This window comes from Corvus cornix, unplaced genomic scaffold (genome assembly GCF_000738735.6).
Source record: "Corvus cornix cornix isolate S_Up_H32 unplaced genomic scaffold, ASM73873v5 scaffold14, whole genome shotgun sequence".
NCBI classification, from domain to species: domain Eukaryota; kingdom Metazoa; phylum Chordata; class Aves; order Passeriformes; family Corvidae; genus Corvus; species Corvus cornix.
Window position 1 is genome coordinate 83,128 of NW_024108682.1, and position 14,919 is coordinate 98,046.

Here is a 14,919-nt window from a genome sequence, read left to right on the forward strand (position 1 = left end):
GGGGTGACAGGAGGGGATGCCAAAGCCGGACCCCAAGAACATCCAGCAGAGGCAGCGGAGCCATTTATTGTTTCCCCCACCAAATTCGGGGGTCCCAGGAGGAGCTCTCCCTCAGACAGGCGGGCCACCATCACCCCAGGGCAGGTCAGAGCCGGCCAGGACTGTCCGTTCCACCCCCTCCTCGGTGATGGCCGCCAGCCTGATGACGCCTCCGCTGGAGCCGTCCCGCACCATCGCCAGGGCCAGCGCTAGGGGAACATGGGTCAGGGACCCCCAAAGACCTTCGTGTTCCCAAATCCTCCTCTGGGACACTCCAAAACCCCTCAGCACTGCCCAAACTCCTCTGTGCCCCCAAATCCTCTTCCAGGACCTTCCAAACCCTTCCGTGTTCCCCAAATCCACTCCCGGGCCACCCCCAAACCCCTCGATGCCAGCCACACTCCTCTGTGCCCCCAAATCCTCTCCCAGGATCCCAAGATCCCTCTCAGGATCCTTCCCTCCACCCCCCCGCCCCCAAGTTCTCCAGTATCCCCCAAACCACCACGGGCAACGAATTCCTGGCACTGGAGCGGCTCATCCCAGACCGGAACGTGGCGTCAGGAATCCATAGATGTAGGAGCTGCCCGAGCCCCCCACGGCGAAGGGCTGGCGCAGAAGGAGCCCTCCCATTGGCACCATGTATACCTGGGGGGCACAGGGGGGGCTGTAGGGTGCTGTGGGGCAAAGGAGGGGGCTGTGCGGCACTAAGGGGGGACTGAAGGGCAGAAGTAGGTGCTGTGGGGCAGAGAAGGGGATACCGGGAGGCAGAAGGAGACGTGGGGCAGAGCGAGACACTCCCAGACGGAAAAAAGGATATTATGGGACAGAAGGAGGGACGCTCCAGGGCAGAAAGGAGAACACTCCAGGGTGGAAACAAGGACATGCTCGGGCAGAAAGAGGAATGCTGCAGGGCAACAGAAGGGGGACACCGGGACTGAAGGGAGCGCACCTGTCCCCCCCTCCGCGGGTCCCAGCCAGCGACAATGATGCCGGCGCTGAGCTCCTCACGGTACCGGTAGCAGCTCTGCTGGAAGAGGCGGGCGGCCGTGCGCACCCGCGGCGGCTCCTCCAGCTCCACGCTGTGGGGCAGGGCCAGGTGTGGGGCCGGGGGTTGGCCCCACAGCCCCCCCGGCCCTGCCCCACGCCCACGGGGGATACCTGTGGAAGGCCAACTGATAGGCCACGGCGTCGGCCACGGCCTGCGTGTCGGCTGCCGAGCCCGAGCGGCAGCAGAAGATTCGGTCGTGGACGGGGGTCAGTTTGTCCGTCACCCGGTTGGCCACATAGGACCTGCGGGACACCGTGGTGATGTCACCTCCACGGCCCCCCGGCAGCTGGAGGTGACACCACAGCAACAGGCACTGGGTGACAGCAGCGTGATATTACTGTAACAACCCCCCAGGGTGACACCGCAAGAGGAGCGACGAGCTGGAGGTGCTGAGAAACCCCCGGAAAGCAGGCGTCGGTCCCAAAAAGATGCCGGAATTTCATTGGGCACAAAGCGCTGGGTTTTACAGGCAAGGGACTTAGAAATGTGGCATTTGCTGTGCCAATGAGCAAAAAAAAAAAAAATAGGGCAGGAAATCCCAGAAAGCCCAGGATAAGCCCCGGGAAACGATGGGAAACGGATTTTATAAGATTACCAGGATGGAATCAATAAAAATAATTCAGGTTTTGCTCAAAGATCTGAGGCATCGGAAAGAATTTTTCCATATAATGGACTCAAACTTATAACAATGATAGTGTGGGAAGCGTCCCATATTTTACAGATGAATTGAGAATTATGGGACAGAGAAGGATTTCAGGAAACCCTTTGGATTGGGCAATTTTAACACACGGGATTTAAATCAAATTTTTACCACCACACCGGGGAATGGTTCTCTGGGATTTGAGAGCTCCCCTGAAAAGAGGAAAAATGGTTTGAAAAATGGGATCCCTGGAGAGAAATCCAAAGACTGGGACCGAGAACACAAGCTTCAACCTGAGAATGCTTTTGCAGGACTTATTCCACATAAATAAAGGATTCTTAGCTGATTTTGGTGATGGAAAATGCCTGTCAGGTGTGACATTGATACCTGAGACATCTGGGACCCTGCCCACAGCTTTAGGGGTGGCTTCCCAGTGACGTCACGGTGACGCCATGACAAGAGTGACAACCCCATGACAGGATCCGGGACTCCCCGTGAGGTCACTGAGGACGTCACGGCCCGTGGCGCTCACCCGGTGGTGGTTCGGGAGTCGGCCCCCGATGACGACGCCTCCATCGAACTCCACGGCCATGATGGTGGTCTGGGGGGAGGGAAGGGAGGGGCTGCGCTGCGAGTCCCTGCCCCACAGCAGCCCCTGCCCCGCAGAAACTACCCCGCGGCCCCACAGAAACCCCCTTCCGCAGAACTCCCCGACCCACAGCAACTCCTCCCTCCCCAGAGAAACCACCCCGTGCCCCATAGTACCCCCCTCCGGGGGGTCCCTCTGACCCATATTCCCCTTCCCGCACCCTTTGGGAAACTCTCCGCTCCGCCAGCCCCTTCTGCCCCGTACCCAGCCCCAAGTCCAGCCTCAGCCACACATCGGAGACCCTCTGCCCCCCAGCCCGCCCCCCTCCACCCCGTGGCGGGTTCTCCTGGGCCGTAACATCTCCATCCCTCCTCGCCCATCGCGAGTCCGCAGCGCTCCAAGTGGGTCCCCCGCCGCCCCTCGGCCCACTCACGCCGGTGCTGACGGGCTCCGCCGTCCACTCCCGGTGCAGCCCGGCGGGGCCTGACGCGGCCCGCGGCTCCCACACCGTCACCGCCGCCATCTTCCCCCGCGCTTTACGGCAGCCTGGTCGGCACGGCGCGGCTGGCTCGATGCTTTACGTCAGCGCGGCAGGAGCGGCGGGGCGGTAGCCATGCTTTACGGCAGCGTGGCGCCCGCAGCGGCGGTCGTGTTTTTTCTCGGAAAAAAATCCCCCGACTTTCTCCCCCGACCTGGAATTCCCACGCCCGCCTCTCCTCGCGCGCGGCTTCGCCCCCCCTCGCGTCCACCCCGTGCAGTGGCCCCCGGTCTGACCGGCGAGGATGAGGAGGGGGCGGTTGCTGCTGGGGCTTGACTGCGGGGAGGCGGATCTGGGCCGACGGGAGCAGGGAGCTGCTGGTGGGCAGGGCCCGAGCGGGGAGTCCCGGGAGGCCTCTCAAGGAAGGATGGTTGGAACATCGCGCAGGGGCTGGGGGAGCACCCGGATGTACCTGGTCATGGAACGTAGCTCCAACAAAATGCCGAGGGACAAAGAAAAGGCCAAGGGGCAGCACCTGAGCAGGCGGAGCAGCGGGGGGGGGGGGGGCATAGGGGGAATCTTTCTCCTTTACCCTTCAGATTTCATCGTGTCAGTCTCTCCGCAGTGCCCCCAGTCCCTCTGAAGTGCCCTCAGCCCCTCCAGAATAAAACGGCCGATACAACGAGAAAAAGGGGTTTAAATAAATGGAAAAATTCCTTTTTCTGTTATTGTCCGCATTTAAACCGGGGAGGATCTCCCTTCACTTGCAATTTTAAGGGTATCAATTGAAGGAAAACCTGCCTTTTCCAGGATGTTAGGGATACCAGTTGTCAGAGAATCCCGTTTTCCATTTGTTTTCGCTAAAAATAAAATAAGGGAAAAACATTCACCATGCCATTTTATGGGTTTAGATTGAGGGTAAGCCCTCCGTGTTCATCATATTAGGGTCTAAATTAAGGGGAAAGCCCTGTTGTCCCTCCTTCTTAAGGGTTGAAATGGAGAGAAAAATCCCCCTTTTCCCATCATTTGAGAGATGGAAAGAGCAGTGAAAACTCTTTTTTTCTGATATCTTAGAGGATTAAATTAAAGGGAGGAACCCATTTATTTAATTTAACTTGAGGAAAACCACCCCATTTTCACTCATTTCAGAGGATTAAATTGAAGGAAAAGCCCAACACTCAGCATTCTAAGAGTTTAAATCAAGCTGTTCCCGTACATTTCGCAGCGCTTCTACGCGCGCCCCGACAACCGGTCTCTCACGAGGGAGCGGTCCCGGCCCGTACATAAATTCCGAGGCAGAGCAGAAATTTCGGCACCTGGGGCCCGGCTGGGAGGATGGTTCTTCTCCACAGGAAAGGAAGTTGGGCAGCTCAGGGCTCTGGCTGGACTTGACCCCTCGAGAGCTACCTCTCACCTGTCCCTGAGAAACCGGGTTTCCAGGATTTCCTTCCCGCAGGAAGGAGCCATCGTTCGCAGCCAGGTGCCCACGGCACAAAAGGGGATATTGCTTTTGGCAATAACAGGATTCCACCTCCTAAAATTGTGAACGTCGCAGACAAAAGCTGCCGGGAACTAGGGCACCCCCAGTTGTCCCCTCAAAACTGGCAAAGGGTTAGGGTTAGGTTTGAAAAAACCTGAAAGGCAAAAATCATCCACACAAGGTTAGAACCATTCCACGCGCGCACTCTCACAGACAGACACAAGCAGACGCAGACAGACAAACCCTCAAACGCAGTCACACGCCCTGCAGCTTACACCCACGCTGCAGCCCTTACTCAAAACCCTCTACTGACGAAGACGCTTCGACACACCTGCTGGCCGCTGTTCCTCAATGTCGAACGGTACATTCCGGGAAAATCAGTAGCTTCGGTGACTGCGGAGAGCCGAAGCTGCCTCGGGGACCTGCGAGACAACGTGAGGCAGTCCACGAGCGGCCGACAGCTAGGAGTTATCCCCACGCAGAGCCCGCAAATTTCTGCCCAAAACCCCATAGAAAAGAGACAAACCATTAAGTTTTGTAACTGTTCTACCTAACCGTGACTCTACGTGCCGGGGCAGGGTGGCTCTGACCCCGAGCGGCGCACACCAAATATAAGCAAAGATGATGCGAGGGCTCGAGATGACGCTCTGGAAGGTTAATTCTCGAGCCCAATAGGCTTCGAGGCGACAGAACCTACCGAACTACCGCAGTCACGTGGGGAGGGTCTGATACCCTCCCTATAGAAGTCCAAGGGAACGGCACGCGAAAAGAAGGCAGTACTGAAACCGAGAAGGAAAACAGATGAGAACATCTTGTGTACTTCCTCCAGTCTCCAAAAGTAAAAAAGTAAAGAGGCCGGAATAAGCCCGATCCGGGAACGTATGCGAGTAGAGTATGGCCAATACGGTCCGGAACAACACCAACAAAGCATCAAGATGTAACAAAGCCCTGTGACACAGAAGCCGATGCACACAAACAACATGACAGACACAAACCGCGTAACATAGACACGACTCGAAATCGCCCAGCAGTTTCACCTAACGGACCCAAGGTTCCTAGCGCAAGATGAGCCAGAGACCGATGATGCCGACGGAAAGGCAGCTCTATGGCAATAGCACGCGACAGTGCAACGTAACTCCTTAAGAGAAGTTAGCGACAAAGCCGCTAAGAGGATGCTCAAGAAGCTCGGTAGGCCTAGAGAAGGAGGCGACAACCACCGAGTGACCGGGCCGATTGCTCCGGACCCAAAGGCGAGCTCCCCAGGCAAAAAGATCGCCCACGACATCGAGACTCGAAGAAGGCCGATGACACGAAGCTCGCGAGAATGCAGAGACGGGTCAGAACTGCCCTGCCCAGTGAAGGGTTGGGCGATGCCGAGGAAAAACCCTCTCCCTTTACTTCCCAGCGGCCTGTCCCGCTACAGCCCTCTCCTCTAAGCTAACTTCAAACTGCCTCCTGCGGTTCCAAAGGTTTTTCACTACTCCCGACCACCAGTCCCAACACTTAGCTTTTGGAAGATGAGCGGGCAAAATCCATCCTCAACGGAAAAGAACGCGTGGGCACCACAGACGTCGATACGCTCCCTGCGGTCCTCTTCGGCGGCTGCAAAGATGCAGAAAGAAAGTTCAGACTGCAACAAGATGGCCTGAAAGCGACCCCTTCCACAACGCCCCGCTCCCTCCTAACTGCCGAGGCTCATCGCTTACCTGCCATTTCCAAGCTTCAGCTTTGCAGCTGCTCACAGTAGCTAAGATGACAGAACAGGAAACGTGACTGCAGAAGAGTAATCATGGAGGGGCTCCTCCAAACCGCCGCCCCAGCTCACCTCAAATCTTCATTTGACTCTGGGGATTTCCCGGAGGATACCTGCAATAGGAAAATGTACACGCTCAGCGAGCCGCCGCATACCGCTCGCTTATTAGTCGCCCCGCCTACATGCCGACTCATCTGTTCGCCTCTGTTCCTTGGCACGTCCAGGGCAGCGGCAGCACCTGCAAAGAAACAAAGCAAAAAAACACGCTAAGGGACTCTAAACCCACAAGCTCCCTGCTCCAATTGAAGTATGCCACACTTCGACCTTAAGCTTGCGCCCACTCGGCACCCTGGGCAGGGACATCTTCGAAATGTACCGCTTAAAATGCACAAGCAACAATGGATGCTTAGAGCTGTACTGGAACTTGACACCCAAGCAATAGCAACTCATTCTGTCCATCGGTCACCGCTCACCTTGCTCCATCAACCTTGACCACTGATATCTGGCTTTACCTCCTAAAAATAAAGACAAAGAAGAGTGCTGTGACATAGCTACCATTTACGTTTGCCCCGCAAACACAAACGGTGACCGACCTTCCTGCAGGAACCTCTTCAGCTGGTATGGGGCACTCTGCCACGGATTTAATCCGTCCGCATCTGAAACAAGGTTATGACAAAAGTCAAAGTGTTGCATGAGAGCTTAACAGCTCCAGCCCTTCTGTGTCAATCCAGTAATACCATCTAGCGTCCCAGCTACACCCTACATCACAAATTTCAAGTCCCCGAGACTTGTCCTATTACACCCATACACCAAACTGTGCAGCAGGGCAGAGCAGCTCTGGGCCAAATGCATGCAGGCACCCGTGACTCAGGACATGACAAACGATGGGACACAAAGAGGAGAGGAAATTCTTGGCAAGATGATGGCAGGGACCGAGAGAATGAGGAATTAGATGACTTAGGCCAGACTGATGGTGAGCCGACGAGGCTCTAAGAACCCTGGTGGAAGAAGATGCTAAGAGAAGGACTTATTCCGAGAACCGCAAAGACGGATGCCCGAGAATTGGACGGGTGGAATCCTCTAGCTATCTTTGCATTCTTACAAGTCCTCATCCCCTATAATGGATCGTTGCAGTGCACAGCTGTCAATACAGCTCAGAACAAGATCAGAAAGGACATCCGACTTGATGTTTCTAAAGAGAGACACAATTCCGATGTGCCCCTGAGCTCGCAAGTCAAAGGATCGAGGGTATCAGCGCCGGGCCAAAGAATGCTGAGAGCGGAGATGCTGAGAATAATGCCCAGCGTTTCCCAGAAGCAACTCAAAGGCCTAGAGACAAAAGACCCGCAACACGAGATGCTCAAAAGCTACAGAACGCACAATAGACAAGTGACACACACCGGGACTGCTCTGCCCTGTGCACCTTGGCATTCTGATCAAAAGTGAGACTTTCCCTTTATGGGGCCTTAGGGGCCTCTTCTTGGACATCCCCGCCTCCAAATCTCATTCAAAAATCCTGCCCGGCTAGCCCCGACCCGACACCCCGCTTTCATCCCCTCGACTTATGTCTCGGAGATCCAGGGACGTGAATCCTCCTCGGGCGCAAAGGAAGGCTGCCCCGCGCTCCAGGAAGCTCCTGCCACCGCCAGGACGTTGTCTCTCACTCGGCTCTAATAAAGAAAACCAAACATCAGCGCGTGAACTTAGTGGCACGTGGGCCAAACCCCGACAATCCCACTACTCACTGTCTCCTAAGAAAGACGGGGTCCTCGGGCCACACACTTTGGCTGTGCTCCGAGGCCGACGCCGTCATTGCGGGGTATACCTGCATAAAAACGCGACGAGGTGACGCGGCATTGCCAAAACCGGAGTGGACCCTTGCTCCTCCTCCCTCCCTGACTCACCGCAACTCCTCGGCCGTTGACGAACGCCGCCCAGAAAGCGCCTTCGAGGGGAAAAGGGAAAGAGTTCATCACAGAGTCCCGTAATCGTTCCAGAGGGCTCACAAGGGCAACGGGCCAGGTCCATCTGTCAGTCGGCGAGGGGGTTCGGCATAATAACAAGTGGACCGCCTAAAACATACAAACAGTAACAGATGCCTAGAGTTGTACCAGAAGGTGTCACCCAAGCATCAGCAACTCCTTCTGCCCACCAGTTGCTGCTCACCTCGCTCCATCGACCTTGACTGCTGGTATCTGGTTTACCTCCTAAAAATAAAGACAAAGAACAATGCTGTAACACAGCCACCATTTACACCTTCTCAGCAAAACCAGACGGTAACCGACCTTCCTGCAGGAACCCCATCAGCCTGCATGGGGTGCTCTGCCACAGATTTAATCCGTCTGCATCTGAAAGAAAGCGATGACAAAACTCAAAGGGCTGCATGAGAACTTAACAGCTCCAGCCATCCTGGGTCAATCTAGGAATACCATCTAGAGGCCAAACTACACCCTACATGACAGATTTTAAGTCCCTGGGCCTTGTCCTATTACATCCATACACCAGGCTATGCAGCAGGGCAGAGCAGCTCCGGGACAAACCCAAGCAGGCACCCGTGACACAGGAGATGACAAACAAGGGAACATGACAAGGAGAGAAAGCTCTTAGACAGAAGAACGATCACAAGGATCAAGAGAATGCCAAATGACATGACCTAGGCCAGACCGATGGTGAGCCGAGGAGGCTCCAGGAACACTGGAGGAAGAAGATGCAAACAGAAGGACTTATTCTGAGAACCGCAAAGATGGATGCCTGAGAACCGTACAGGTGGAACCCTCCACTTGTATTTGCATGCTTACGAGTCCTAACCTGCTATAATGCATCATTGTGGTGCACAGCTGTCGATACAGCTCAGAACAAGACCTGAAAAGAAGTCTGACTCGACGCTTCTAAACAGAGGTGCAATTCGAGTGCGCCCCCAAGCACGGCGAGTCAAAGGTTCGACGCTATCAGCGCCGAGCCAAGGAACGCAGAGATCAGAGATGCTGAGAATGACCCCCGGCCTTTCCAATAAGCCCCTCAAAGGGCTAAGGGAAAAGACACGCAAGACGCCCAGAAGACAGAGAATGCACTATAGACAAGTGACACACACTGGGACTGCTCTGCCCTGCACACCTCAGCACTGTGATCAAAGGCGAGACTTTGCCCTAAAGGGGCCTAAGGGGCCCCTTCTTGAACATCCCCATCTCCAAAGCTGATTCAAAAACCCCTCCCGGCAAGCCCCGACCCGACACACCGCTTTCACCCCCTCTGTGGATTGTAACCCTTGACTTATCTCTCGGCCATCCGGAGATGTGAATCCCTGTCGGGCACAAACGAAGGCCGCCTCGCCGTGTAGGAAGCTCCTGCCGTTGCCGGGCTGTTCTCTCTCAGCCGGCTACAACAAAGAAAACCAAACCAAACATCAGAGCACGAACTGAGCGGCACCTGGGTCAGAACCCCACAACTCCTGTACTCACCGTCTCGTAAGAAGGCCGGGCTCCTGGGGCCGCACGCTTCGGCTGCGCTCCGAGGCTGACGCCGCTGTCGCAGGGTATGCCTGGGTTAAGAGGAGACGAGGGAATGTGGCATTGCTGAAACTTGAGCTGACCCTTGCTTTTCCTCCCTCCCTCGCTCCCCGACTCACCGCAACTACCCGGCCGTTGCCCAAGGGTGCCTGGACAGCACCTTTGAATGGAAGAGGTAAAGGCTCCGTCGAAGAGTCCCGTAACACTTCTGGAGGGCTCCCGAGAGTGGCGAACCGGGTCCATCGGCTGGTCAGTGAGGGGGTTCAGCATAATGAGCAGATGGCCTAAAACACTCAAACAATAACAGATGCTTGGAGCTGAACCAGAACCTGACACCCAAACAATAACAGCTCCTGTCCACGGGTCGCCACTCACCTCGCTCCATCGACTTGACTGCTGCTATCTGGCTTTCCCTGTTGGAAATAAAGGCAAAGAACAATGCTGTAACACAGCCACCATTCACACCTCCCCTGAAAAGCTGAACACTAACTGACCTTCCTAGAGGAGAAGGGGCAAATCAAAATGCAAAGTCCTGTACCGACATAGGGTCCGAAAGCATCACACTGCCAGTTTAACTTCCCTCTGAAACCGCTGCACTGCGACCTCTTTCTGCAGTAGTCTCTGTCATACTGGAGTAGTGGTTTGAATTCTGCAGACCACCTGTAAAACACAAAAAACAAAGGACGCTTATAGTTCCATCGCTAATACAACAACTCTGGTAGCACCCAGTTGTGTGCTGGAATCAATACTCATCTCGGCTGCCGGTATTCACCGGGCTCACGGTCCCCCCGGCGCCGATACCCAGCCGTGCCGAGTGCTTTGCATCTTCAAAATTAAAGGAAAAGCCAAACGATGAGGTAAACACAGAGCTGAAAGTCAGGCCGCCGCTCAGGGGTTCGGTGCCGTGCTCCTCTGGCCTCCTCCATTTGTGTCTGGTTTACATCCTATCCCTCTGCAAAAAAAATTATTTGTCAAAGTCACTCAGGCACACAGGGAAAGCTTAGCCTTCCCCAAGTTCTCATTTCTCAAAGCAAACCATCTAGGAGCCGCAAACAGCGTGCATTAAAACAAATACCTAGAGGACTGCAAGGTGCACCTGCTGTCTCAGCCCACCCCTGAATAGACCAGCCATGGTTGCTCTGTCTGAGGTGCAGCTCGGGTGGCTAGGCAAAGCTCAAGGTTACCTGTAAAATCTTCTTTCTATTCCACCTACTCCTCACTCTATTCCACAGGGCAGAGCAGTTCCAAGCTAAACACCAACTCAAACAAGACATTATGCTACAAGCAGCATGACAAGAGAATGATAAAAAATAGCTCTCGGGAAGAAGAATGACAGCGAGGACTGAGACGACGCCAAAAAAGATGACCGATGGCACGGCAACGGTGGATGGAAGAGGCTCTAAGGAGCAGAAGAAAAGACTGTAACAGAGTGACCCGTTAGAAGAGCTGTCGGTCACGATGATCAAGACGGCTGAGAGACAATGCTGTGTTCAGAATGCTCCCCATATCCTTATGGTCTTATAAGCCCCAGGACACTATAGCTCACAGCTGGAAAGGACGGACAGCAACACGGCCGGGAACGAGGTCTTTTCTGAGATGCAATTCCTAGATGTGGCCGAGCCCACCGGTAAAAGAACGAACGATATCGGCGTCATGCCGAGAAGCACAAACATTCAAGAACCTATAGATGACATCTGACACTCGGGATAAGGCCCTCAAGGGAAAAAGCAGAGATATCTGAGCCATGGGATCCCATAAACACGCTAGACAACACACAACACACTGGAACTGCTCTGCGCTGCACACCCTACAGTTGCAGTCAAAAGTAGGGCTGCTCCCTTTAGCTTACCTAAGAAGCCCCTTGGAGAGCATCCCTTTCCCCTACGCTAGTTTTTAAATCTCTCCCAGGAATTTCCAACCCACTACCTTGCTATCATCCCATCTCCGGGCCCTGGCCCCCAACTTAGCTTTCAGATGACCAGTGATGTGAATCCACACCAGATGCATGAAACGAGTCCACCTCAGCCATCTCAGAAGGCCCCACGATCACCGGTTAGCTTCTTGGTCTGCTACGGTAAAGAAAACCAAAATCAATGCACGAGTTTAATGGCACATGGGCCAAACACCAAGATGGCTACTCGCCCTGTCGCAAGTGTGCCGGGGTCCTGGAGCCTAAGGCTTCATCCCGAGTCTAAGGCTGCAGTCGTTATTACAATGGGCACCCAGGTTAGCGAGAGACAAAGCTATGTGGCCTTTCTTTACGTGCCATAAGACATGTAAATGCATCTTCTGTGCCTGTGGAAAAGCCTTAATGGCCCCCAAACAGACACCATTTCCCACTGTGCTACCTTCAAAACCCCTCCACCGTAACTCCTAACCCAGTACCCTGCTCACCCTCCCTCTCCCAGTCACAATCCTCCCCTTTACCCATTGGAAAGCCTCAATCTGAGACATCATCTCTGACACAGGGCAGATTATAGGAGAAAGTTTCACGAAGGATGTCTGGACTTCAGGAGGCTCTCTTGAAAGCTGTTTATTGCATAGGTGAAGTTACAGCATTTCAGGGAGTGGGTATCCAGAGCCAGCCCTACAGCTGCCAGCTCCAGCTGTAGGCATACCTGAAGCTACTTGCTGTTCAAGTTACAAAGCATTAGATACTTTTCTTTGCAGAGTATCTTAACACATAACAACCAAGAAGCACCATACCCAATACCTTTACATTTGCCTATAGCCTATCATAGCTACTACCATCACCATATTATAGCCATTATTATCCAATCACAAGAGTAAGTAAGTTACAATTTAAGCTTTCAGTGGAAAATTCTCAGACTTCTCTTCTTCTTGCTACATCAACATTTCTTGTTTGCCTGCCATAGTTCTCTTTTTGGCAAAGACACTTTTTCTATTTACTTATGCTCTTCTTGAGACTTATTTAATTGGTGAAAAACACGTCTTTGTTTGTAATCACATACCTTTGTCCTACTCCTAAAAATCTCCTTCCAACTCATCTCCAACCTTTGCCTTCTCAGTTACTCAGCGATCACTGTTTCGGCAAAACATCTTTTACTCCATATCAAAACTTGCTTCCATTTCTACCTCATCCCCAGTTTCTACATTCAGACGTCTTTCTGCCAAGCCTACATAGCTGTGAAACTGTCTTACCAAACTTTCAGCCTCCCCAACAGCAGATCCCTTTTGCAACACACTGAATTTGCTGAAAAAGTCCGAAGTACCATACTTAACACAGCCTGGAATTTCAGGGATTTACAATGCTTCTTAAAAAACAAAGCCAAAAAAAAAAAAAAATAGAAAAAGCACTTTACCATCCCTGATACACAACCCAAAATCATTAACTTAAATACCCACTCTGTTCAATGCTATCTTCTTCACTGCCTCTGGCAATTTAGATGCCAAAAGCACCTGTTGAAAAAAAAGCTGAAATAAACTGAAAGATTCCCTTCATTGAAATAAGAGAAGGGCTCTTTTACTAGTTAATCCCAGAAAAAGAATGAAGGCCTTTGCCAAATACTGAGGTTAATATACCCCTGGCCAGGCCCACCCGTCCTTCCTAAGATGCTCTAGAACAGGAAGGAGGCAAATAACACAAGGGGTAAAAGCTCAAATGAGCTGCAGCTGGTTAGCTCACCTGACTTAAGTTTGAGGTGAGTAAAGCCATTCACATAATTAGTTACATGTGGAATACTAGTTAGTAATCACTAAGGAACAATTATGCAATTAACAACTAGTTATATCACTTATCTGTCTGTGCTGCCAAAGCATAAAGTTTCATTTCTTACCCAGTCTCTGCCCTTTCACTTGATGCAGTTGCAGAAAAAAAGAAGGCATTATCATTTCCCTGAAGAAATTTTTCCTCTCTCCAGCCCTTTACTCACCTTACACTTAAGCCAGAGGATGCAAGCAGCTGCAGCTCCTCTGAGGGCTTTTATACCTCGTGGTATTTGCCCCCTCCCTTTTCCTGGGAATCGTGGGAAGGAGAGGCGGGCCCGGCCAGGGGTATATTAACCCCAGCCTTTTGCAAGGGGATTTATTCCCCTTGTGGGATTGATGGGGGTGGGGGTTCTCCTTTCATTTCAAGGAAGGGACTCTGTTAGCCTTTTGCAGCCTTTTTTTTCCTTTTTTTTCTTTTTTTCTTTTTTTTTTTTCTTTTTCCAAGTGGGTGCTTTTAGCCTCTAAAGCAATAGAGGCATTAAAGACACTGGGAAGAAGATAGCATTAAACACAGGGAGTATTTAAGCTGTCAATTTTGGGTTGTGTGCTCAGGGGTAGTAAGGTGCTTTTATAATTTCTTTTTTTGTTCTTGTTTTGTTTTAGGAGCACTGTAACTTCTGGGTTGCCTCGAATATGAAACTTCAAATTTTTTCAGCCCCTTCATTGTGCCACAAAAGGGCTCTGCCCCACATCAGCGATGGCATCCAAAATTGAGGCTTCTGATAGGTAAGTCATGGATTGTGACTGGGAAAGGAAGCACGAGCAGGGTTATTGAGGTACTCTACTTTCTTGGAGCAGGGTAAAAGAGCAGAGGAGGCTGCTGTTCTGCTAAGTTCTTTATTTCATAGTCTTATACCTTTCTTGAAGGCTGAGTTCGAAGGGGGTTACATGATAAAGCCAAGCAGCAACAGCAGGCACAGCTAGCTTCTTCTTCTATATGCTCTATATATACTAAACTCTATTTCTTAGACTCTATACAGTATTTTTTAGACTCTATATTTTTTCTTGTTGAAGTGTGGATTATATTTGCTAACTGATGAATAAGATTAATACACAATTCTAGTCTTTCTGTTCTTAACCTATCCTGGTCTAATTCTAACATTCATAAGCCTCACACAAGTGTTATATAGGTATTGCACAGATATGGGCATGCAGTTTCTATCGGTTCTTATTGTTTGTGAAGACTCCATCTAAAAAATGTGAGCAATGTAATTCCATCTGTGTTTTGTCTAAAGTAAAGAAATCTGTAAAAAGGTAACGCTGCTGCAGCAAGAACTGTGTTTAAGGTGTCTGCTATAGCTTTTTAATGTTTAAGGCACTTAGCATATATTTCTCCTAAAAGTTAAAAAATCTATATTGCCACTTCACTTTGGTGTGGCTTCAGGTATCTCAGCTTGTGCAAAGGTTTTAATTCAACCCCTGTGCTTTGGCTTCCCTCTGGGCGTGAGTCCAGAGGAGCTTTCATTCCAACACAGGGTAACCGGTTTAGGAAGCACCAGGAGGGGTTTTGAGGGCTGTATGGTAGGAAAAGGTGTCTATTCTGGCCCCCCTAAGGCTTTTCCTGAAGCGCAGAGGATGCATTTACACGTCTTAAAACACACTAAAGCGATGGACCCGGCCCGCCGCCCTCGTGAGCCCTCCAGAAGTGTTACGGGAC

The 14,919-nt window shown here is 52.0% G+C and overlaps 1 protein-coding gene and 2 long non-coding RNA genes across 3 annotated transcripts; all 3 read right to left on the reverse strand.

The window, feature by feature from the left end:
* Positions 1–31: 31 nt before the first annotated feature.
* PSMB6 (proteasome 20S subunit beta 6) lies at positions 32–3,206 on the reverse strand. Its single transcript, XM_039572460.1, is given in 9 exon segments — positions 32–248; positions 542–568; positions 571–600; positions 603–684; positions 989–1,118; positions 1,198–1,329; positions 2,260–2,285; positions 2,287–2,328; positions 2,750–3,206. Coding segments are annotated over 9 exon segments (696 nt in total). The 5' UTR covers positions 2,840–3,206; the 3' UTR covers positions 32–111.
* A 766-nt stretch (positions 3,207–3,972) lies between these two features.
* LOC120412128 lies at positions 3,973–9,566 on the reverse strand. The gene is made up of 9 exons (XR_005604753.1): positions 9,486–9,566; positions 8,194–9,403; positions 7,932–8,099; positions 7,773–7,852; positions 6,621–7,697; positions 6,501–6,542; positions 5,981–6,265; positions 4,606–5,876; positions 3,973–4,428 (listed from the first exon to the last, which is right to left on the reverse strand). It is a non-coding gene; the product is annotated as an uncharacterized LOC120412128 (long non-coding RNA).
* A 143-nt stretch (positions 9,567–9,709) lies between these two features.
* Positions 9,710–10,189, reverse strand: LOC120412112. The gene is made up of 3 exons (XR_005604751.1): positions 10,072–10,189; positions 9,909–9,946; positions 9,710–9,817 (listed from the first exon to the last, which is right to left on the reverse strand). It is a non-coding gene; the product is annotated as an uncharacterized LOC120412112 (long non-coding RNA).
* Between the last annotated feature and the right edge of the window lie 4,730 nt (positions 10,190–14,919).